Here is a 25,522-nt window from a genome sequence, read left to right on the forward strand (position 1 = left end):
CATCCTTGCCCTCTAGGGGCTTGCATTCTGGATGGGAGAACAGACATATAAATGGTACTTATCAAAAGCTAACTATGAAAATGGTTATAATAATGCATTAAGAGTTAAAAGATTTTAAAGGAAAAGATTTGATGTTCTAGTAAAAAAAACTGGAAAATATTCCAAAAGAGGCAGAATAGAAGAGGACTGGAGGCAAATACTGATGAAGGTGGGCAAACCAGGCCCAGAGAACAGCATGAATAAAGAGCAAGATGGAATGAGCTGAAAATAGCCAGCACGCTGGGGTGTACGGTAGGACAAGGACGAACTGGGCAAGATAATGGAAAACGAGCCACACAGAGGGGCGTTGAGTGTCAGGCTGAAGAGTTGCAACCCTCCTCTAGGAAGGAGGAACTAAAACAGGAAGCACGCCTTTCTTAAATGTCCACTGAGTCATGAATTAGAAAGACACATTAATTCTTCTCGGCATATGAGGCCAGTATAAGCACCAAAGTTGTTGAAGCAACACTTCCTCAAACAAAGTGGAACGGTGACAACTGATCAATTCCAAATTAATAGAGTCAATCCTTTTGTTGTTCTTTATGTAAAATAATCATGTAGGTCATATACTTTACCTCGATTACTGACTCAGTCCTTCGCAAATCTCCTAAGCATTATGTCAACAGGACTGAGAGGAAGGAAAGAGTTCCATTTCTTAAGTTTAAGTGGCAAATAGTGCCAGCATCCTCGGCCAAGAACATACCTGAGAGCTCTGCCTGCAGTTTGGCAAGCTGGCCCCGAAGTAGACCGGCCTCCTTCAAGCTTTCTGCCAGCTGCATCTGCAGCTCTGTTTCCTTCTTTTGGTGTGTAGTCATTTTCAGCTGCAGGTGAGAGACCTGTGCAGTGGCTGCTGCTAACTCTTCTGTCACCTTGGCCTGAACAGTAACAAAGGATGATGTCACTTAAAACACAGGTGTTTTTTGTCTCCTTAAGAAATGACTAACCTCACGGGACTAGGCAGATTAAGCTGTAGAAAGGAAGGGAGCTAAGGCTACCCTCAACCTGCTTTACGCCCAAATCAAGACTTAAAAATGTGCAGTCTCTGACTCAATTCTCTTGCAGAAATTTGCTCTTAAAAAATATCACCAAGGCTGGGCATGGTGGCACAGGACTGTAATCCCAGAGGTTTGGGAGGCTAAGGCAGGAGGACTGCGAGTTCAAAGCCAGCCTCAGCAATATAGTGAGGCCCTAAGCAACTCGGCGAGACCCTGTCTCTAAATACACTACAAAAAAGGGCTGGGGATGTGGCTTGGTAGTTAAACACCCCTGAGTTCAATCCTTGGTATCAAAAAACAAAACAAAAAAATTACAAAAATTTTGCTCTAAAGCTGTTCAATGCAGCATTGTTTAAAGTTGTAAAGGAATGGAAATCTAACATAAATTGCTGAAAACAAACTTGATTAAGCAAATTATGATATATCCATCCTGTACGAGGCTATTAAAAATGGTGTTTGAAAAGAATACTTGACGGCATGGAATACAGTTACAATCTATTGTTAAATGAAAAAGTAGATTCTCAAATAGTATGTTAGATATAATTCTGTTTTTATAAAACGAACACTTACTTACTCATGTGAAGAACAGTGCCAGAATAAAATGTTTTTCAGTTAATCTAGATAAAATGATGGGTGTTTTATATTTTCTTCTTACTTATCAGATGATATATTTTATAAATGAGTCTCTTGAAAAGATGTTTCATAAGTAATTCTTTTGAAAATTTAATGTTTCTGCTGATCAAAATTTTAAAAGATATAAAAAGTAAACAACAAGAAGTCTTCCTATCCCTATTCACTTCTGCTTTGCTATGCAAGGGTAAAATATAAAAATTTATTTTGCATCTTTCCCCTTTGTGTAAAGTAACTTTTTACAAAAACTAATATGATTCTTTCCTCCTTTTTTCATACAAAAGAGAGGGCAAACTATATATATTCTCTACTAGTATATGTGGATCTTTCTCCTTTGTCTTTTTTTTTTTAAATTTGTCAATAGACCTTTATTTTATTTATTTATTTATTTATTTATGTGCAGTGCTGAGAATCAAACCCAGTGCCTCACACATGCTAGGCAAGTGCTCCATCACTGAGCCACAAACCCAGCCCTCATTTTTCTTTTTTTAAAAAAATATCTATATGGTATTCTACCATGTGAATATACTGTAGTTTATTCACTACTGCAGGACACTTGGTTGTTTCCAGTCTTTTCCCATTACACAAGATACCAGTGAATAATCCCAGACACATGTCATTTCATTTGTTTATAGGAGTGCCTTTAGGGGATTCCCAGATGCAGAACTGATAATTTTGTACAATATCATCAGTTCCCCTCCATGAGCCACTCTACATGCTTACCCATCTCACCAAACCTTTGAATTTGTACAAATCTGAAAAATGAAAAATGGTGTTCATGCTATTATCTAACTTTTCTAGGATGAACATGCATTTTCTTAGAAAGAAAAGGATATTTTTAAAATCTAAATTGAATACCTTCAAAAGCATTCAACTTCTGAGTCTACAATTCCTCCTAGGAACACTTTAACTTCCCTGACTTTTTCAAGTATTTTAAATGGGGCTCTATACTAGCCAAACATGGACCAAGCCTATAAAGAATCTAAATACTCTTGAGCAACATGTGATGAAATGGAAATGACCATCCTGGAAAACTCTCTAATGCTATTCTGAATATTAAGGTTGATGATAACAATGATGATAAAAAGGATGGTCAATAAAAAAGAAACAGCCAACAAAGGACAGACACCACATCCACTTCACCTGAACTGATGTGTTCTTACAACATACAGAGGAATCAGATGGCATGAAAGGCAGTGAGTGGTTGATCTTGGGCAACCAGTCTTGATTTTACATCTATGTATTTCTGCACATGTTTTCTATTGGACCATCTCTCTCATAATATTATATTGCTACTACTAGTACTACTCCTATGTTACTACACTTTATACACATTTTTGCAGTTGTCTGCTTTCTTACTATCATTTGTGCTTTCTTGCGGTGTTCACTGTGCCCACCTGTTTTAAAAGTGCTTATTCCTTGACTTATCCCAAAATCTTTACCAGCTTTCTAGTTCCCATTTAAAATCTGACATTCTGACTTTCCTAAAGGCAAGGGAAATAAAACAAAACTGTATATGAAATTTTAAAAGGCTATGAATGAGCATTTCAGAGCACATATAACCTTTAGAGTAAGCTCAAGATACTTAATTTTGCTTTTTGGAAGCCATGTAAAACTCAACCTGTAAAACTCAGCCATGAAGAAAAATGACATTATAACATTTGCTGGTAAATGGATGGAACTGAGACAATGCTAAGTGAAATAGGCCAGTCCCAAAAAGTTGAAGGTCAAATGCAGAAGCTAATCCAAAATGGGAAGGAAGGGAGATTAAAAAAATAAGAAATAAAAAGGAAAAAAAGGGGGGGGGGAGGAATTTAATCAAAACAAAGGAAAGACCAGTAGAGTAGATGAAGGGGATTGAGGAGGGAAGAAGAGATGGGAAAAGGGAAGAGCAGTGGAATGATGACTGAACTTTAGTGTGTGCATGGATGTGGCAGGGTGGGTCTAACATCGGGTGTATCCTCAGGACACTAATTAAAAACAAAAAAAAGTAAACTGTAAATGGATTCAAAAGGGACTGGTGGAGTGGAGGGAGGACTGAATCAGAGCAGGTTGGGTTCCATGCTTTGGTGATTATGTCAAGATGGATCCTGGTATTGTACCATAACTACAAAGAATTTTTTTTATACGAGAGGGAAAAAAAACCCACAGATGACAATGGCATCTAGAACTTCCAGATGTAAGAGTTGTTTTCATCTGCCCCATGTACAATTAAGTTTCACTTGCTGGCCCATGAAAACTGAAGAGACACAGAGTCCAGAGGCTTTGCATCTATTCACGGCTCAAAGAGTTCACTAATATCAGAGCAAGTATCACTCTCACAAGACCTTGCAGCAGCTAGGACCCGTGGGAGGGACAAATTTCAGAAAAGAGGTCATGGAATGGATAGTTGCTGTCTTGCCAAAGGACAAGCAGAGTGGAAGGTCATGCAAATACTTTTTTTCTCTCAGGTCTTTAGCTAGAAAAGCCTACTAGAAACAAAAAAAATTAATACTTTCACCCAAAAACATATGCACATGCACAAAGAGAACTATAATATATTAACAATGGTTATGTTTGAGTGGAAGGATTATGAGTGATTCACCTTTTATATTTGCTTATCTATATTTCCTAAGTTTTCTGGAATAAACAGATGCAACTTTTATTATTAGACAAAAAGTATATGTAGATACCTGTGTATGTATTGTGTGTGTGTGTGTGTGTGTGTGTATGTATTTACATGTTATGGTTTGGGTATGAGGCATTCCCAAAAGTTCCTGTGTTAAGGCAAGAGGTGAAATGATTAGATCATGAGACCTGTGACCTAATCGGTCCATCCCATTTGAATGGACTAACTGGCTTATAACTACAGGCAGGTGGGGCATGGCTGAAGGAGGTGGGTCATTGGGGGAATGTCCTGGAAGGGTGCATCTTCCTTGCAGCCTCTCCCCTGGCTTCCCCACTTCCCCTTGCTTCCTAGCTGCCATGATTGGAACAGCTCTCCTCTGCCACACTCTCTGCCATGACATTCTGCCTCACTTGGGGCCAGAGAGATGGAGTTGGCCAACCATGGACTGAACTTCTGAAACGATGAGCCAAAACAAACTTCTCTTCTTCTAAGTTGTTCTTGCCAGGTATTTTGGTTGCAGAAACAAAAAGCTGACTAACACATTGTATATATAATTACACTTTTAAAAATGTCAGGAGAAGCAATATCAAATGAGAAAGGAAAACAACAGACACCTACGCAGTGGATGGGATGGCTCCCTGATTCCCACCCTGGACCAAATTCCGCTGCTGGTGTGGAGAGCTGGGAAAGAGAAATGACAGCAAGAGCCAAGAGCTGAGAAAAACAGTAGAAAAGCATTCAAGTTAGAAGCAGGAAAACAGTCCTGGAGAGAGAGGGAATCTGGCATAGGAAAAAACGACACAACTGACTGGGAGGGAGATCCTGAACAAGTCTTACCCTCTCTGGGCCTCAGTTTGTCCCCTTGTAACTAAGAAGATTTAACTAGAAGACCTGCAATAGGTCTTCTGGTTTTAACCATTATTCCATGTTTTATGTGAACTCTACTATAGAGAAAAATAATATATTTATTCATTGATCACTTAACCATATCTTTTGAGCTGTGTTTGAAGGTAGAGAACTGCATCCAGCGGTGAAAGGAAATTGATTATCTCTGTTTAAGAGGAGAGATCACTGGGTGACTCAATTAAAAGAAAAAAAAAATGGGTGAATCAAGACTTAAAAAGTTTCACTGAAATAATAGTGACCATGTGAAGCCTGTGGTACCTGAAACCCTAGTCAGATACCCTAATCATCAAGAACAATGATACTTAGCTCAGGAGATTCCCTCAAATACATCCGCGTAAAGTATGGGACCTAGAGCCTAGTGGATGTTTTCCAGGTGTTAGCTGTGCCCCCTGTTGTTATGACTACTACTGTTTTTGCTACTATAAACAGACATCTACTGGGTTCAATACACTGTCCCAGACATCTTTGAGGTTTAGCAACATGAAAACACTTGGGCAGATTAACAAGCTTATTCAGGGCTCAGAGGACTATGTATGACCTGTAGGTCAAACTGGCCTACTGCCTATTTTTGTAGATAAAGTTTTATTGGAATACATACACACACACACACACACACACACACACAACTGATGTTCAATATGAGTCATGAGTCATGTGTTGAACTTTTTTTTTTTTAGTAGTATTTGGACACAATACCTTTATTTATTTTTATGTGGTGCTGAGAATCAAATCCAGGACCTCGCATGTGCTAGGCAAGCGCTCTACCACTGAGCCCCAGCCCCAGTCCCATGAGTTGAATTTTGAAAAGCAAAGGCAGTCCAGAAGCCAGGTGTGAGGGCACATGCCTGTAATCCCAGCTACTTGGGAAGCTGAGGCAAAAGGATCACTTGACTCCATGAGTCTGTTTGACATCAGTGTGGGCAACATAGTGAGATCTTGAAAAACAAAAACAAAAGCAAGCCAGGTGCAGTGGAGCACACCTGTAATCCCAGCAACTTGGGAGGCTGAGGCAGGAGGATCATAAGTTTGAGGCCAGCCTCAGCAATTTAGCAAGGGCCTAAACAACTTAGTGAGACCTTATCTCAAAACTTTAAAAAAATGAACAAATAAAAAGAAAGGGTCCTGAAGATACAGCTCAGTGGTAAAGTGACACTGGAGTCAATACCTAATACCAAAAAACCAAACAAAAACCAAAACCAAATTTATACAGCTACCACTTCCAGAGTCTGTGACAAAAGAAGTGAATCCTGTACCTGGGTAGAAAAGTTATGGATAACTCTTTTTTTAAAAAGTTCAATCTTGGCTGGATATACTAAATTAGAATTTCTGGAGGTAGGTCTTAAGAATATGTCATTCTAATGAAGCTCCCCAAGTGATTCTGAAGCAGCCAGCACACTGGAGAGCCATTTCTCTACAACAAGTTATAGTAACCATTTTTGCCCTAAACAGTGATAGTGAGGACAAACAAGATATCTGGATGTCCATATTGGGCCTAAAGGGGGAGTAAAAAAAGAAAATTAAAAAATGGAAGGAAGAAGAAAAGGGAAATAAAAAATAAAAGCAGTGAAAGGAGAAACAGTACAAAGTACAAGGTGAAGTGATTCCAGTACCACCTGATATGAATGTCACAGGTTGCCCACCTGGATCTAGGCATTAACAGTCAGCCACAGCAAACAAGGGAGGTAGCAAAGGAGCACCCGAACTGGATAGGGCTGTGCAGGGCAAGGCACTGCTTATCTGAGGAGGAGGGGTCAAAGACCTGGGTACTGTGGCTAAGCACACACAAAGATTAGCATAAGACATTAATGAAGGAATCTTTATCATTATCAAAATATAAGAAAGTGAGTGAACTCCACAAGTTAAAAGTGCATTCCCAGCATTTCATATTTTTAAGGAAAACTCAAATATAAATATGAACTTATTTCTTCAAACCCTTGAGAAAAATAGAAAAAAAAAAAAAAAAGGGGTTGAGCTCTCCTAGCATAGAAGTGATGTCCCAAATAAGAAGGATAAAATGTGTCACTGGAGCAAGGAGACTGGGCCCCAGAATCAGTTGATTCCAACCCAAGACCAACTAGGGTCCTCCACACTACTCCAGAAACAAGTCAAAATTCCTCATTCTGAAAGAAGTGAAGTCACAGCAGCACTTTGCAATGCAAAACCAGAGGAAGGAGCAAGCTGAACACACAGCAAGGAGCAAGTAGATAGTCTCCAATCCATTAAATACCACCTACACATTTGTTACCTGGCATTACAGGAATTTTCTGTTGATCCTTTAAAGAATAAATTTAGTCTCTTTCTCTCTTTCCCTCTTCTCTCCTCTTCCCTCCCTCTCCCTCCTTTCCTCCCCACTGTCTTTTCTTTCTCTCTTTTTGGCACCAAGGATTGAACCCAGAATGTTTTGCCATTGAGCTTCATCCCAGTCACTAAGTTGCCAAGTTGCTGGCCTTGAATTTGTGACCCCACTGCCTCAGCCTCCTGAGTAACTGGGATTACAGGTATGAGCCACCATGCCCGGCTTAAATTTAGTTTTTAACAAGTTATGTAATGCTTACTTTAATCAAATCACTAAGAAGTGATTGTTTTTTTGTTTTGTTTTGTTTGAGACAGGATCTTGCTATGTTGTCTAGGCAGGCCTCAAACTCCTGAGCTCAAGGCCAGCCTCCCAAGCAGCTGGGACAATAGGCATCTGTCACCACCTGGCCAATAACTATTTCTGAGTCAACTTATTGCAAAGCACATTATAAAACAGAAATGCAGATGATGACTGTATGATAATCTGTTGGAAGATTTTTAGTTCTCTTCCCCAAAATGGTGAATATTCTGCTGAGAAGCCACCTGGTAAATACCTACACTGGGCCACCCCTCGCTCAACAAATCCCAACCTGGGCTTTCCTCTGCTCAGTTAATTTACCTTCTCTTGTTCAGCATGCAATACCCTTGCCTGTGTGTTTTCTGTGGCTGTTTGAAGTGAGTTGTTCCTCTTCTCCATCATCAGGTTACTCTGCTCAACATACCTGTGATAGAAATAAGGAAAAGGAAACATTTATGAAGCACTGAACGTATGCCAGGCACAACCCAAAGCACATTCAGTCCTTACAACACTGCTCTGCGCCTTCATCATAAACAATATCATGCATTTTATTTTCCTTAGATTTGCAGTAATCGGTTGGAGGCAGCAACAAACTGGGCCAGAGGTGAATTGTTCTGTATAATGAAGAGGAGAGGAATTTGAAGAGTATGCAGAAATGGGGAATGAGGACAGAAAGAGACAAGATAAGGAGGCTGCAAGAAAGAGAAGAAAAGAAAGGCACTCTTCCAACCCTGTCATGTGGGAAGCAAGCAACACTGGAAAAGAGAAATACAGGAGAATTTTTTTTTTAAGTGAAATGCTGTGGTGTAACATATTTTCCTAGGCCCCCCCGCCACCAATCCTCAGAAGGATCCATAAAAATTATAAAATGCTTGGGTTTTTTATGGGAATCGGTGAGGTACTGGTTCAGTTCTGGTTGATAAAACAGAGTCAGCCTGCATGGAAGAGAGAAAAGTTGACGTCAGAGTTTTCCAAATATTAACACCATTTTAGAGATGAGGAAACCAGGGCCCACTGGAATAAACAAAATGCCCAAAGTTACACAATAAATGAGGGCAGAGCCAAAAGCCAAACAGGTCTGTTTTATTTACCTCAGAGCCCACTGAGTTCTTTCTATTGAAAAAGAAAACTGGCAATAATCCATAGGACAGGCAGGAAACAAATAGAAGAAATAAGGCTGGGGGTGTGGGTCAGTGCTGCAGTGTGTGCATAGCAAGAGCAAGGCCCTGAGTTCAATCCCCAGCCAGCATTACCAAAACTACTGTCCTAAATAAACATGTGTATTAAATTGGGCATTTATACATTAAAGCCTTTTGTCCATCCTAGCCAGGCCCCATACCTGTCATTACCTCTGATTCCGTTCAATTAGTTCACTAATCTTGTCATTCTGTTCTTCTATCCGACTGCTCTTCTCAAGTAGCTCTTGCTTCAATCTTTCATTTTCCTACATTCAAAATGTATGATGTACAAGGTAAATATAAGAAAAGTGCCAGGTAAAAGGGAATCACCCTGAACAGACAGGTGACATTGATGACACATTTTGAGATGAAAAGCTAGAACCCATATCCACTCAGACATACTAATATTTAAAATAACACATCAAATTATACCCAATGTATACAAATAACTCCAATGGTTTAGATTATAAATGACTAAAAATGAAGAAAATTCTGAAATGGGGCCAAAAGCATTGTTTTCTTTTGAATCTAAGAAAGTAGAAGTCACTTGGACCAAATTAAGCCACAATGGATTCTCCAGAGTTTCCAAAACCAGTGTAGCACTTATTGCATGCTGGGGTGCAGGTTTTAGACAGCACATCTGGGGAGAGAGCATGGGCGGGACCTCCAGGAGTGTTCGTTCCCAAGCACCCTCACCTGAACGATTCTCTGAATGTTGCTCATGATCATGCTTGTTTCCATTGTCACTGACAGGCTAGGAATAAGCATGGAATTGCTAGCACCATGCTTCTGTAACTCTTCAACCTAAAAATGGGACGCCAGAAAGGCCGCATCAGAATGCTAAAAATAGAGAAATATAATTTACCCAAGATCTCACAACTTTTTTTGAACATGTTTCTGAGATAACCTGTAAATGTGAACAAGTTTTTCCTGCTACCTGGATCCCAAATAAAGATAACTATCCTTCCAGGAAAAGAACTAGTATCTACCATGAATATAGGAAAATTTACCTACAGCTCTGGTTACTCCTTGTTTATACCCCACTTGTACCCCCACTTTCAACCTAACCTCAACCCTGATTTGGTCACCTTAGTCATGAGATGATCCACTTTATCAGCCACTTTGCTGACTGCCATTCGAATCTCAGTGTTATGTTGCCGGGCTTCGGTCATAAGAAATGAAGCCATGTCACCTGATCCTAAACAGACATAAAGAAGCCCAAAAGAAACTTATGGGGAGACGAGCATGTAACCAAATCATTACAACAGAGTTCTTTCAATGCAAAAAAAAAAATGGACTATATACAATGTACAAAAGTGCACTTTAAAAAGCAAGATTATCCTTTGGTAATATTTATATTCAGTTGTGTCCCTGAGAAGAGAGGTGAATACCATCAGAGAAGGCTTCATAGAGGAGATGATTGTTTTGACATGTGAAAAAGGGTTTCCCATATGGAGAAGGGAAATGGCTCCCAGACAAGATCTGTATCCAGGAAGCTCTTACCACTCTGGAATCACAAGTTATACTGCAGGATATATTTGCTTCCTCCTACCACTGTCTTAATACCCAGATACTTACTAGGCAAAAGACAAATAGCAGTGGGACATGATGACATATGCCTATAATTCCAGCTACTTCTTGAGGCTAAAGCAGGAGGATCACAAATAAGTTGGAGGCCAGCCTCAGCAACTTGGTGAGACCCAGTCACACAAAAAAAGGACTGGGAATATAGCTCAGGTATAGTTACAAGGTCCAATCCCCAGTACAGACAAAAAAAAAAAAAGACAAACTGAAGAAAAGGGCAAGATACCGTCACATCTGTTTACAGTTCATTGTGCTTTATTTGTTCACACAAGACACCCACACCTGTACATACATACAAAATACCTGAAAAGTTACCCAAGTAACTGTTAGTTAACATTGGTTTCCTATAGCCAGGGGGATTTAATAATTGGAAAGAACAGTAACTTTTTACTTAATACCTTTTTGTACTGTTTGACATTTTTATAAAAGTATATTTGTGTGTGTGTGTGTGTGTGTGTACATATATATATTTTTTGTACCAGGGATTGATCCCAGGGGTGCTTAACCACTGAGCCACATCCCCAGCCCTTTTTTTATATATATTTTATTTAGAAACAAGATTTTGCTGAATTGCTTAGGACCTCACTCAGTTGCTGAGGACCTCACTAAGTTGCTGAGGTTGGCTTTGAACTTTCAGTTCAAAGCTGGGGATTGAACTCCAGTCACAGACTTTGGAGCCATGGGGATTACAGGTGTGCATGACCACGCCTGGCTAAAAGTATATTATTTTGATAATTTAAAAGTTACCGAAGTAGGTTTCACTTGAGTTACTGAACACCCACAAGCAGGCATCATGCTTTCTCCCAGTTTCCTCCTGTGTTTGCTCTTTTACTGTTTTCTACAAACTCTAGCCACTCTAACAGGAATTAGAAGGGCTGGTGGGAGAAAATGCAAGAAACAAAACACAGGAAGTAGGCCTGAGGGGATTTTCTGGAGATGAAGGAAATGTTTAAAAAGTGAACTGGGGGGGTGGGGGGTGGGGGGCTGGGGTTGTGGCTCTTGCCTGGCTCATGAAAGGCACTGGGTTCAATCCTCAGTACCACATAAAAATAAATAACAGTATTATGTCCATCTACAACCAAAAATGTGTATATATATATATATATATATATATATATATATTTTTTTTTTTTTTTTTTTTGGTGCTGGGGATTGAACCCAGGGCATAAAAATAATAATAATAAAAAACAAAAAAAGACTGTGGTGATAGATGCACAACTCTGAAAACATCCTCAAAAAATCTTTAAATTGTACACTTAAAATAAATGAATTGCATGGTATGTAAATAACACCTCAACAAAGCTGCTAAAAAGGGAAGAGAAAAGAAAGGGTAGAAGGTTGTTGGAGTGAAAATGAAAACAGAATGCAAACAAGAAGAACATGGAGCATGGTGGGGCAGAAGATGAGACACAGGAAACAGCTCCCTACCTTGAAAGTGGGGAGCCTGGGACAGTGGTACTGGATACAAGGGTCGAACAGGCTGCAGCTGGGAGGTGACTGCAGATGCCTGGGGATATGTGTAGGCTTGCATACCTGCATAGGGCTGAGAGAGGGCCAAGTTACTGCCACTTTATGAAACATTCATGTCTTCTTTTTTTCCTTACAATTTCCTATGATTGAATAAAGATAAGCTGGGAGGAGACTCAAACTTATTGAAGCTGGAAATGAACGCAATCAAGTTTAGACAGTGGGCAAGAATTGAAGCAGAGCTGTCTATGGAATCCAGTAGCCTCCAACCACAAGTTGAGAGGTGAGTATCCTGGGTCATCACCCAGTCCTCTGTGATGATTGAAGAAAGTAGGAATTCATTCCCCGCCTTCAGGCCTATCTATTGCTTAACAAATTTTAAAACTAAGCAAGCTCTTTTTAGTTTTCATTGAAGAAAAAGGAGAAGTGTTCACTGAAATTCCAAACCAAATCAGCCAACTTCCAAAGGATGCCTCTCCCCTGCTAGATTCTGATGCTCATCTGTGTGACCAAGAGCTCTCATTTTCCTCTAAACCTCAGCTGAGAGATGAAGATAATAATATGACTTCACAAGGTTGTTATGTGGACTAAATGAAGTGATACAGGTAAAGTTCCTAACAGCTGGTAAATCAAGTGCCTCAATAAACAGCAACTACCATTTTTAATGAGGACAGTTATTCTTCCTCAAAAAAGGAAATCCAGCTCATTTTCAGGGATAGCCATGACTACCCACCCATTATTTAAACAAAAAAAAAAAAAATTTTTTTTTCCTCTATGAGATAGTAATTCTCCATTGAAGGGAGAATGGGATTTTTCCTTTTTTCAGTTTTGATACTATCAGTGCCACCCCTCCATTAAGAATCCCAAGGAAGTAGCCCCTATGTCATAGGGAGGCTATTTTATTCAAGTGTGCTATGAAGAAAGAGTCTATATACAACCCCAGTAAACAGCAGAAGCAGACAGGCTGTTGTCCCTGTCTTTTGTGATAACAAAAGAAAATCTAATTTAAGAGATCACTTTTGGAGGCTCACTAGACATAGCGATATTTTCTGTACAGCTTCCACCCTTAGCTGTGCAGAATATTAGCGACCTGAGCACTGTGCAGAATATTAGCAACCAACTCTTTGATAGAAAAGAACACAGAGGGCATGGATACACACCCCTTGACTAGAGATGAGTGAAAAGGAGAGGAAACATACATTGCACCTTTGCCACGTGCACTGATTGAAACTTTGCTACAAGCACCAGGCCCTGTACTGGTGTTTGGCTTGCTCTTGTACTGAATCTTCACAAGAAGGTGTAAGCAGGTAATTCTTTGGCCAGTTTAGAGAAGAATAGGTTATGAAAATCACAACTTACAATTACTATAGTTTTAAAATGTCGTTACCTGAAAGGACTGGGCATTTCCAGACACAGTTGAGTGGGAATCAAGAGATGCAACTTGCATTAAGGCAGCGGAGGGTGCTTGGAGCCCAGAAACAGGTGCCTGAGGGGCTAAGATGAAGCAAGACATTTTCACTGTTAGCCACTCTTATTCTTGGTACAAAGGTGGACTAGTACCTTCCAGACCCCCATGCTTCAGACTTGACTACTTCCTCACCTAATCTTCGAAAACAAACTCCACGGTGTCCCAGCAATGGGCCAGTGGAAGGAAACTGGGTGTTCTCTTGTGTTTTTGACTCAGACCTATGATCCCGTCAGATGACAGGATGTACACAATAATACATGGGCAGATGTCTCAACAGCTGAGTGCACACTTCCAAAGCTGACAATGCAATGCAGCACAAGTCACAATAAGAAGGTCAAACACATCTCTGGGTCTGAAATGCCTTACCCAGGGACCAAAAGACAAGAGTTATGCTCCAGCTCGTTCAAAAACAATGCAGTCTAACTATTTAAGGAACTGTGATGATAATTTTCATGCTGACCCAATTCAAGAGCACAGAGCCTCAGAGAAGTCCCTTTCTTACCCTGTGTAGTCATCTGTGGTAACGCTGGATGAGCAGGCTGAAGAGAGGGCTGCACGGATGGAGTCACCAGGGGCTGTCCAGCTCCTCGCTGAGTAGTCACATCCTGAAATGGGCACGAGGTCTGATCACTACATGTGGGTCCTTAACTGAAGACTGAGGCTGACTGTCTGCCCTAAACCTGCTTCTAGTACAGGGTTTCCAGGCAAAGAAGAGGAAGGAAAGGCAAGCAGAAAGCCAGAAGCTAGCATGTGGGTTGTGGAGAGGAAGCACTCAATTACGCAATAGAGGAAGAGCTCTTCTCCATGAAAATCATAGCAAATAATTAAATCCAGTTAATTTCCACAAATATTCTATGTTGTTGATATTTTGGTGTCTGAAGCAGCCAAACTGACAGCTCTGCAAAATGTATCATTTCTCAAAACAACAGATACCTTGACTGATCTAGTCTACAACAGAGAGGTCTATTATGAGAAACCCCCAAACAATCCAGCCTCTCCTCTTCTGCCACATAATCTTCAGAGGCCTCAAGCATCCAGTGAAAATTGTATAGAGTAGGATTCAATTGACCTTCCTTAACATGCTGGTTTGGGGTAATATAATTTTACACTGTTTCCTCATTCTTTCTTTTTATAAAACCAAAACTATAAATGAAGTTATCTTACATCTTCCTGCTTCATACAAGGAATGAAAAATCGCAAAAACTACTGCAATGCTGTAGTTCATGGGCTGAAATCTCTTGGTCATTCTTTTACTTTAGAACTTCCTCTCACCCCCTGATAGCCTTCTGGAAAAGCATCCTGGTTTTAGATCATTACACCTCTAAATCAACCTAAATGCCTAATGTAGGAAAAAGGAATTAGGATAAATCAATATTGTAGAACTCTGGGTTACCTTTAAAGGCAATAATGCTTTGCTTTATTTATTTATATTATAGATATTAATAAAGATATTTACAACATTACATTAAAAAATTAGGTTGCAGGGGCTGAGGCTGTGCTCAGTGGTAGAGTACTCGCCTAGCATGTGTAAGGCGCTAGGTTTGATCCTCGGCACCACATAAAAATAAATAAAATAAAGATATTGTGTACAACTACAACTAAAAAAAAATTTTTTAAATCAGGTTGCAAAGCAATTTATAAAGAATACCTTTTTGTTAAATGTGATTTTCTTTATAATTTTAAATTATTCTACAACAAATAAGTAGCACTTTAAATTTTTAATAAGAATATCATATTATTCAAATTTCATTTCCAGAAACCAAATAAACCATAAGAAAACAATATTCCTCAGAATCCTCTCTTCTTTTAAAATGTTAAACTCTAAGTAAGAGCTTGCTCAGGAAAAAACAAAATTATAAAAAATAAAGCTTATTTCATATATTTTTTTCTTGAGCATTGTCTCTTCTTCATTTTACATCAAAGAGAAAGAATCCTAGAAATCAATCTCATGTATTTCAACTTAATTAGAAAGGATGGTTTTATTCAATAAGGAGCTTCACCACTGGCAAAAGAATTAAGTTGAAATTAAGTTATTTCATATCATACATCAAATTCTAAGTAGACTAAAAATGCAAATCTAAATGTGAAAAAACAAACAGTTCTAAAAAACGTGATGTTTCTAATATCTGAAAGCCCACTAACCATGTCAGAAGCAAAAAACAAGAAGAGAAAATCGATAGATATGATCTCAAAATTCTTGAACTTCTACATAGAAAAATACACAAATACCAAATACAAAGTCAAAAGAGTTAAGAATTTGACCTTTAAGTAATAGGCAGCTCCAGTGGGAAGACCAACATTTCCCAAAAGTATCTAAACATTCAACCTACCAATATGAATTGAGCACCTGTTTTAGGTTAGGCATCCTTGGGCATCCCACTACCTAATGACTGATCTTGACAGACAACAGAGATTCTAGCAAATGAAGGCTTATTTAGCTACTTTACACTGCCCATATCTTGTGGAAGATACATGGAATTACTTCATTTCTCAGGGGAAATATTAATCAGATTTGAAACATATGTACCAATACCAATCTGTATCATTTTGCAGATAAACTCTCTTAAATATTCTGGATTAGAGGCCCAAAATGCAATCATTTCAACCAAAGGAACAAAATGGCAACATTTGTACTATTGGTTTCAATACAGCCAAGGGGACATACTTCAATTTCTGAGTCATTGGAATCCAGCTGTGGTGGAAGAATGGGCAGCATGGGTTGGCCCATTTTAGCCATCCGAGAGATCAACTTGGCCTTGACTGTATCAGGATTCTAAAAAGAAAAAGTCATACAAATCATTGTGATTAAGGTTTCTTATCTTCAGACGGCTCTATTTCTTTCTTTCAGTTTTTTTTTTTTTTTTTAGTTATACATAACATTAGGATTCATTTTGACATAAATATAAAAGCATGAAATATAAATTTGCTCTAATTAAGTTTCCAGTACTTCCTTTTTCCCTCCCCTCTTCCCTCCCCCTGTTCTCCTCCCTCCACTCTATTAATATTTCTAGGAAGCTCTATTTCTTTGGCTCTTACATCAAATCCTTTAACAAGTCCCCCTCCTATATCTAATTTCCACTAGAAAATAAGAATCAAAGATGAGTACGTAAAAGCTTATAATAGTAAAAATCATTCCCTACATGTTTGTATGGACAGAATGACTTCAGAGTATTACCTCTTTTTAACCAAGTCTCCTGATCAGGCACAATTACTCTCATTTTACGATGAAAAACTAAGGCAGTGATATTAAGGGAGAGAGGCATTTTAGATGTTAGGACCCCTTCAAAAGTATGAAGCCATTCAATAAATAGATATTTGGAAAAGATTTATGGAAAACAGCAAACAGGAGCTCTTTGTTCTAAATTCAGGCTCATTTAACCCTAACTTGGCTTGACTATATACTAGACCCTGTGCTAGACGCTTCTATATCCACTAACTGGCTCAAAGTACTGCCTTTAGAATGGAGAGTATAAAAAAGATGGATCTCCTGGGGGAAGAAAGAAATTGTCACAGCTTTCTCTTTTATTATTTTTTAGCTATAAACATCGGACATTGTTTGTTTACAGGAATTAATAGTACTTTTAAGTGTACATTCTGTTGCTAGACATATTCAGGATTGTGTGCTCATTTTTTCTTAACCAATGGAGGTACATAATTATTTTTAAGGTATCTAAGAATATTAACTGGTAAAGGGTAAGTGTTCAAAGATGAGCCAAGTTCCACTGCTGTCTTCAGCAAGTATATGCTTGACAGTTATAAATTCAGTGAGAAACCTATTCTACATAGACATAGGCAGGTGTTTATCAAAAATCTAACTAGGTTTAAATTCTGAAAGCAGACCCTTCAGATAAGTAAGCCTCCTGATACTTTTTCAATTTTAAAAAACTTCCCACCGCTGGGTGCAATGGCACACGCCTGTAATCCCAGCAACTCAGGAGATTGAGGCAGGAGGATCACAAGTTCAAAGCCAGCCTTAGCAACTTAGTGAGGCCCTATGCAATTTAGCAAGATCCTGTCTCAAAGAATAAAAAAACAAAAGGGACGGGGATATGGCTTAATGGTTAAGCACCCCTGGGTTCAATCCCCAGTACCAGAAAAACAAAACAAAACACCAAATAACAACAATAAATACTTAATAGATGATGAAGACATACATCTACTTGGCTCTGGGTGATGCCAAAGTTCAAATTGCTCCCCTTCTCTAACATAGATTCTGAGTCTCTCAGCCTTTCCTTGGTGATGAATAGCAAGTAGCCCATTTCCCCAGATGCTCTTTAATAACAATCGCACTGGTGTTTGAACTTGTAACTTTAAACACCTGTAATTAGGATTTGGGAGCTTCTGGAACCATGACCTTGACCCAGCCTCCCATAACAGTCTTTTTACTTTCTATTACACAACATGACATGGCAATAAAAGCAACAAACCACTTCGGCTTTTTCATTTCTGCAGAAGCTAAAGCCACTTCTCTAATATATAAAGGAGCAGGAAAGTTAATTTCCTGGGAGAGAATACACAGCTTGGTCCTGGCATTTTAGTACCCAAGAGAGCTGAGACAAGTCCATTGATCAAAACTCCACGTACAATCGTTTTTCCAAACTTGGTTTAGCAAAGTCTTCATTTAAATGCAAAGGATTGACATCTCCATTAATTCTGAAAAGGCAGCCATGTCCCTCTGTGTGAAGGCCCTGCTGAGTTCAGCCCAGTCCCCAACCCTCAAGTGCACATGCTGCAGGAGCTGTCTGCTCCGCACTGGTTGATTCAGGCAGAATCTCCTTTAAGTCCACCCTACCGAAGGCAATAGCTGGATATTACTGGGAACATCATTGGCATCCTCATATTTCACCCATGGGAGCTTCTACCCTGCTTCTGTTTCAAACTATGCAGCCACCAAAAAGTATTTTTGAGAGCACAGGAAGGTTTCTGAAATTGAAGACTATTCAATCCAATACTAATTCCCTACTATTACTAGATAACGCGAGGAGAAATGGAGAAACCTGAATCACCCTGAAAGCACACTTTTTGCCTGTCTAGGATCCTAACAGGGTCAAAGAACTGCACAATTTGATTAGACCACTGCTACGTATTCAAGATGGCTAACAAGGTCTTCTCTTCATAGGTCAGGACATCCAGAGGTAAGGCAGCACCAACCACCCCAAACAGATCCTTTAGGGAAGAAATAAGCAGCTGTTTGAACTGTGCAGCATTCAGACCAACTCCATGATCTTGAAATTCCAGGCAGACTTTCATGTAGTGGTACACAGAGGGATTTTTGTAAACTATTCTTTCATATGTGGTATCCAGTGCTGGCATCTTTTTCAGTGCTGATCACTGTCCATCTGACTAACTGCCCGTCTGGCTAGCCTGATGTCCCTTCTGACTCCTGTTGGCTGCAAGGATTCCCTAAGGCTTGGTGCTCCCACGTAGGAGCCAGAGCCTGGGTCCAGGAAATTCCTGGTGTGTTTATGTTTTGCTGCTCCCTGACCCCGGATGGAGGTACATAATTTAAAGTATGATACAATAAGAGAAGAGAGAAGACTAGTTATATAAACCATATCCACACAATGGAGTATCGTGATCTACATAATAAAAATAAATGAGGACGCCCTCTATGATACTATATGTAAAAAGCAAGGCACATAATATATATAGTTTGCTATTTTGTGTGTGAAAGAAGGGAGGAATAAAACATACATTTCCCTTTGGAAGAATATAAAAGAAGTTAGTAATAGCAGTTACCTAGGGGTATGAGATGGAATAGGGTAGATGGGAACAGGAATAGGAGTGAGTCCTTGCAATGTGTATCTCTTATAGTGTTCCGCTAACTTTGCCGTATGAGTTACCTGTTCAAAACAAAACAAAAAAATGTAAATGTAAACATAAAAAAAAGATGGTTAATTTTATCTTATGTAAATTTTGCCTCGATTCAAAAGAACAAAGTTATGTCAAGTGTGGTGGCAAAATCCTGTAATCCCAGCTACTCAGGAGGCTGAGGCAGGAGGATTGCCAAGTTCCAGGCCTGTCTAGGCAATTTAGGGAGACCCTTTCTCAAAGTAAAAAACAGACATATAAAGGGAATATATGTAGCTCAGTGGTACAGTGCCCCTGAGTTCAATCCCTAAATACTGCAAAAAAAAAAAAAAAAAAAAAAAAAAAAAATTCCACCAGAACAAAAGTACAAAAAACAGAAGAAAAAAAAAAAAAAAAGCTGGAGATCATTAGTCTACCAGAAGTTACTGAAGAAATAGGTAATGAATAGCTGTGGCTAGAGAATACAATGGAATCCACAATGGGCAATTTTCATGACTGTTCAAACAGCTGAGATTGGGCTGGGGTGGTGGCTCAGCGGTAGAGCACTCCCCTCACATGTGCGAGACCCTGGGTTCGATCCTCAGCACCACATAAAAATAAATAAGTGAAATAAAGGTATTGTGTCCAACTACAACTAAAAAATAAAAAAACATTTTAAAAAAACAGCTGAGATTATGATTATTTTTTTTTCTTCTGATTCTTTGGTTTAGGCTTCAGATTTTATGAGATCACTGTTTACACATACTGTAACAACTATTTGCTTAATAATTTCTGCTTTGGGCTAAATATAAACTAGGGTTTGAGAGAACTGAAGCATCGACTTCACTCCATGTACCTATTTTTCCCCAATGTCCTAGGTGAAGGCCGAAGGGCTTTAGGATTTGAAGTGCTTCAGCCACCATGTGTCCACTTGTAGCACACTCAGAAGCCCCCCAACCAGGCAGGGCAGAGCATACTACCCTACGTGCCCTTCCTGAGGGCATTTGAATCCACACTTTACTAAAATAGGGTGCTGGTCCTCTCAAATACACAAAGGCCAGGCACCTACTTAAAGACAACAGATCTGTGATGAGTCCCAAATTACTCTGAGAGAATTAAAATATGAAGATATAGTCACAGCAACTTCATAGACTAAGGCAGGAGGATCACGAGTGACATGTTTATTGACCTGTTACAGTATGCTATACACATATTAAATTTCCCTAAGCATTATTTTATTTAAAAATCATAAAAATCTCCAAGATTGGCAGTATCTTCATTTTACAGAGAAGGAAATAAACCTGAAGTTTAGAGAAGCTAAGTTGCTTAAGGTAACAGAAAGTAAGTAGCAGAGAAAGCCTACCATTAACCACTAATATATTCCTCTTTGAATAATGGTATTTTTTATTGCTCCAAATTTCTTTATTTTAAACTCATTGAAAGAAATACAATTATCTTTTAAAAATAGAGTAATCTCACAATTGAAAGCCAAGAACAAAAAGAACAATTTAGTAACTTTTTTCTGAGAGGCAGATCTAATTAGCTGTAGAATGGACTTTCCCTTTCCTAACTTTTGTCAAACAAAAAACTGTTTTCCCTATGAAGAGCTGATCTGCTCAAATGCTGCCAATACCATTCAAAAAGCACCCATCCCAGGAGACTTGGATCAGCCGGAAATTTATATACAGCTTAATTCCTAAACCACAGACCTGCCCACAAAGCAGATCAAATCCTAATGGTTCATAAGTAACACAGAGAAAAGTCGCTTTTTAATTCCCAAAGCTCTAAACTTAGTCATTCCCATAGATCATTTTACATTGATAAATCTATCAAACTAAAAACTTTCATTTTTTAACCACTTCAGTAAGATAGACAAGAAAATTGTTAGCATTTTCATTCTATGCATAATTGCTTACCTGTGTTAAAGTTTTGATTCACACAGGTAATAGGAAAGCTTGAATCATTTTTTTTTAAGAAGTTAATGATGGTATTTCCAAAATTGAAGTGTACTTTAACCAATGGCCCCTCCCCCAATCTAATGTCATTCTCCTAATAATAATCATAGCTACCATTCTTAAAGATATGTTTCACATAGGTTCTGAGCTCAGAGATTTACAAATATCTGTAGTCCTCAAAAGAACTGTACAAGGAGGCTACGAAAATTATTCCCATTTTCATAATAAAGAAGCTCAGGATGAAAGGATTTAAATATTTTTTAATATCCCATGCTTATAAGAATCAATATTTTTTCTTTTTCCCCCACATTTTTATTGATGCATTATAGTTATACATAATAAATATGTATAGTGTGGGATTTGTTGTTATATATTCATACATGCACACAATATAACAATATAATTTGACCAACATCATCAATACCTAGAATTTTCCCTTCCATCCCTCCTCACCTCCCATCTTCTGGTCCCTTTCCTCTGTTATACTGATCTCCCTTCAATTTTTATGATTCCCTACTACCACCTTTTTTTTTCCTTTCCCTCTTTAGCTTCCACATATGGGAAAAAACATATGACTCTTGACCTTCTGAATTTGGCTTATTTCACTTAAAACAATGGTTCTATCCATTCTCCTGCAAATAACATAATTTCATTTTTCTTTATAGATGAATAAAACTCTATTGTGTGTGTGTGTGTGTATTTCTTTACTTTAAATTCACTGAAAGAAATAAAATTGTATTTAAAAAATAGGGATATAGATAGATACACACACACACACACACACACACACACATATCTTTCTCCATCCATTCATTTGTTGATGGACAGATAGGCTAATTCCATAGTTTGACTATTATGAATTGTTCTGCTATAAACATGGGTATGCATGTATCATTATAGTATGATGACTTTAATTCTTTAGGATACATACTGAGGAGTGGTATAGATGGGTCATATGGTGGTTCCATATCTAGTCTTTTGAGGAACCTCCACACTGGTTGCACTAATTTGTAATCCCATCAACAGTGTGAAAGTGAAGAACCAAGATTTTAACTCTGTCTATGCAAAATCCCAAGCTAACTTACACTGACTTCCAAATAGGAGGAAATGAATAAAATAACCAATTTCAAACCAAAATCAAGGATTCACAACACTTTTTTCCCCTCTAACCTAGAAAACCCTAGGCACATGAAAAATGACAGTATTTTATAAGTCTACAGGTCATGATATTCTATTATGTGAATATGGTTTATATCACTAGTCCTCTCTCCTCTCTTAATGTATCAAACTTTTTTTAATATGTACCTCCATTAGTTCAGAAAAAATGAGCACACAATCCTGAATATGTCTATCAATAGAGTATACACATAAAAGTACTATTGGTTCCTGTAAACAAATTAATGTCTGATGTTTATAGCTGAAAAATAATAAAAGAGAAGGTTATGACTATTTCTTTCTTCTCCCAGGAGATCATCTTGTGTACCTTCAGGGGTATGAACTCTCTATTCTGAAGACAGTGCTTTGGATCAGTTAGTACAAACAAAGGCTTCTATCACAGGGTCTATGTATAATCAATGCCAAGTCAGAGTTAAATGGGCCTGACTCAGCACTGACATCCTAGAAATATGAAACCTCTACATGTGGGGGTTGAGGAAGATAAACTCTTTTACTTACTGTATTTATTGTAAGCTGTTCGCTGAGGGAGTTAGATTTGGTACGAAAAGCTGGCTCCCTAAAAGCAAAGAAAACATATGCTAAGATAAAAACAAAATCTATAATCACAAACCCAGATTATACTGGACAATCAAATTGTTTTTGAAAATGTTTGCCAACCTAACAGCTATAAAACAGAATTTTAAGCCAAGTATAATGGCACACGCCTATAATCCCAGTAACTCGTGGGGGGGCGGGGGTGGGTGGGTGTTGAGACAGGGGGATCACAAGTTCAAGACCAGCCTGGGGAACTCAGTGAGATTCTGTCTCAAAAATAAAAAACGCTGGTGATGTAGCTCAGTAGTAGAATGCCCCTGGGTTTAATCACCAATATTGAAAACAACCCAGAATTGTAGGTCTTCTTTAGTTTGCATCATCTTTGAATGCTAGTGAAGATGAACAACTTCCCATTCAAATATTTATTATTTACATTTTTTCCCATGAGTATATGTTTTGTATTTATACTCCTTGCTCAATTTTCCTTCCAGGGTTTTGCAGGTACCATTATCTATGTGATTTAGTACTTCTACACTAAGGGGTACATATTCTCCATTCTGAAGACAGAAAATATATATATGTACACGGTATGTATTATATATATATTATATTCTATGACTATTAATACTTTGTCAGGAAATCTAATGCAAACTCTTTCCCTGTTTCCCTGATCCCATTTGTCCAATTATTTTATAGTATTATAGTTTTTAACTATGTCCCTGTATCTGAACTCCTCTAGGAATCATTTTTACGAACACTAAAAGAGCCTGATTCAACCCTAGTGTCTTACGCTGATTTGAAAGGCACCGATGTGGGTGGTGACACAACAGGATCAGCAGAAAGGTTGTCAGCACCAGGTATGGGAGAAGGAGCCGCAGAATCCCGGGAACTAACACTGTGCCCATCAGAGCCAGAATCTCTGGCAAACTTCACCTAGGAAAGAACCAGCAAAGATGGAACAGGCTGCAGATCTTTTCCCCTCCACACACCTCTCATTTTTCTTATTCCTCAACACACAAGCCATCACCTGTTCATTATAGGCAAATCAGAAAATTTAGAAAAAAAGAAAAAGATAAAGTCACATTATCAACATATGTATATATTTACATTAGTATGCACATATATATATCATATATGCATTTATATGTTCAGTCCAAGAAGCAAGTTACAGAGGAATGTGGATGGTCACATACATGAGATTAGACCTCCCATACTCCTCTGTAACTTGCTTCTTGAATTTAACAATATATTTTGGCTGTTTTTTTTAAAAAGTCCCATAAAAAGTCTATTCTATGAAAAAAGTAAAAAACAACCCTACAATTTAACCAATCTTTTAATGACACTTAGGTGGTTTCCAGTTTTTTATTATTACAACCATGTGTTAGAATAAGGAAAAAAAAAAAAAAAAAAAAAAAAAATATATATATATATATATATATATATATATACACACACACATACTCATGTAAATATGTAAATATATACATATATTGATAGGATAAATTTGTAGCCATTGAATCACTAAGTCAAAAGGTATGTACATAGGGCAGGAACCATTATTTTATGGACAAAGAAGCTTAGTGTGGAAAAGTCATTTACTCAAAGTCACACCTCTCTAGACTTTGGATAGAGGGCCAGAAGAACATAAACCTTAGTCTTTAGATTCCAGAGCTATTGTTCTTTTTTTTTCTTTATTTTGTTTATTTATTTTTATGTGGTGCTGAGGATTGAACCCAGTGCCTTACACATACTAAGTGAGCATTCTACCACTGAGGCACAACCCCAGTCCTCAACTTGCTTTTTTTAAAATATTTTTTTAGTTGTAGATGAATACACAGTATCTTTATTTATTTTTATGTGGTGCTGACGATCGAACCCAGTGCAGAGCTATTGTTCTTTGCATCTATTTCATTCTACTTTTTAAAAGAAATATGTTTGTTCAGAACCTTTAAACATATTCATTTAGTTATTCATCTTATTTAATAGAGGGCTTGTCAAACACAATACAGAACAGTTTAACTCACCCGCTTAAGCTCCACTTCAAACACCAGGATTGAGTCCATGGACTGAGTCCAGCCTATTACTCCTTCAGAACCAGCAGCACAGGCTGGAGGGATGAAAAGCAATCTCCTTCCTCCTTTTCTCATTCCCAGCATTCCATCCTCCCAGCCCTTTAGGAATAAAAGATGGGGAAAAGCTCATCAGACAAGAAACTCCTTGTAAAAGACAAAGTGAAGTACAGGAGCATCAGATTTCACTTATCCACTTTCAGGTTTAGGCTATGCTTCTAGAGGTCAAGTTCAACTATCCTCCATGTTGGTTATAAAAATATCTAGAATATAGCTTCTAAAATTATTAGTGAAAGTTGGCATATCTGGAGTTGGGTGAAATACACTTATCTTAGAAGCTAAGAGAAAAATGGGAAGAATTAAATAGCAATAAGTGAGAAATAAAGGTTATTACTTATATATAAAAGTATGTTTTTCTAGGTATTGTGATTGTTTTACATGCATTATTTTGTTTATTCTCCCAAGTCTCATAAAATTGATAGCTTTATCCCCATCTTACATGTAAGAAACATGAGGGTTTTTTTAGGTTA

General features: G+C 38.2%; 1 protein-coding gene and 2 pseudogenes across 1 annotated transcript in view; all 3 read right to left on the minus strand.

Moving 5' to 3' along the window:
- Positions 1–25,522, minus strand: part of Fkbp15 (FKBP prolyl isomerase family member 15) — a 56,026-nt gene that overhangs the window by 11,773 nt on the left and 18,731 nt on the right. Inside the window, exons 9-20 of the mRNA XM_046451401.2 lie at positions 24,948–25,094; positions 23,714–23,856; positions 22,888–22,945; positions 16,134–16,241; positions 13,971–14,073; positions 13,388–13,494; positions 11,962–12,076; positions 10,038–10,147; positions 9,646–9,753; positions 9,121–9,215; positions 8,093–8,195; positions 743–914 (exon numbers count right to left, since the gene is read on the minus strand). Coding sequence (XP_046307357.1) covers positions 743–914; positions 8,093–8,195; positions 9,121–9,215; positions 9,646–9,753; positions 10,038–10,147; positions 11,962–12,076; positions 13,388–13,494; positions 13,971–14,073; positions 16,134–16,241; positions 22,888–22,945; positions 23,714–23,856; positions 24,948–25,094 — 1,369 coding nt within the window. The remainder of the gene's footprint in view (positions 1–742; positions 915–8,092; positions 8,196–9,120; positions 9,216–9,645; positions 9,754–10,037; positions 10,148–11,961; positions 12,077–13,387; positions 13,495–13,970; positions 14,074–16,133; positions 16,242–22,887; positions 22,946–23,713; positions 23,857–24,947; positions 25,095–25,522) is intronic.
- On the minus strand, positions 17,793–18,307 carry LOC124097166 (hydroxyacyl-thioester dehydratase type 2, mitochondrial-like; annotated as a pseudogene).
- LOC124097168 (ribonuclease P protein subunit p14-like) lies at positions 17,932–19,073 on the minus strand (annotated as a pseudogene).

This window comes from Marmota monax, unplaced genomic scaffold (assembly GCF_021218885.2).
Source record: "Marmota monax isolate L192 unplaced genomic scaffold, Marmota_monax_Labrador192_F-V1.1 WCK01_AAM20220418_F8-fsc00020, whole genome shotgun sequence".
In the NCBI taxonomy this organism is placed as follows: Eukaryota; Metazoa; Chordata; class Mammalia; order Rodentia; family Sciuridae; genus Marmota; species Marmota monax.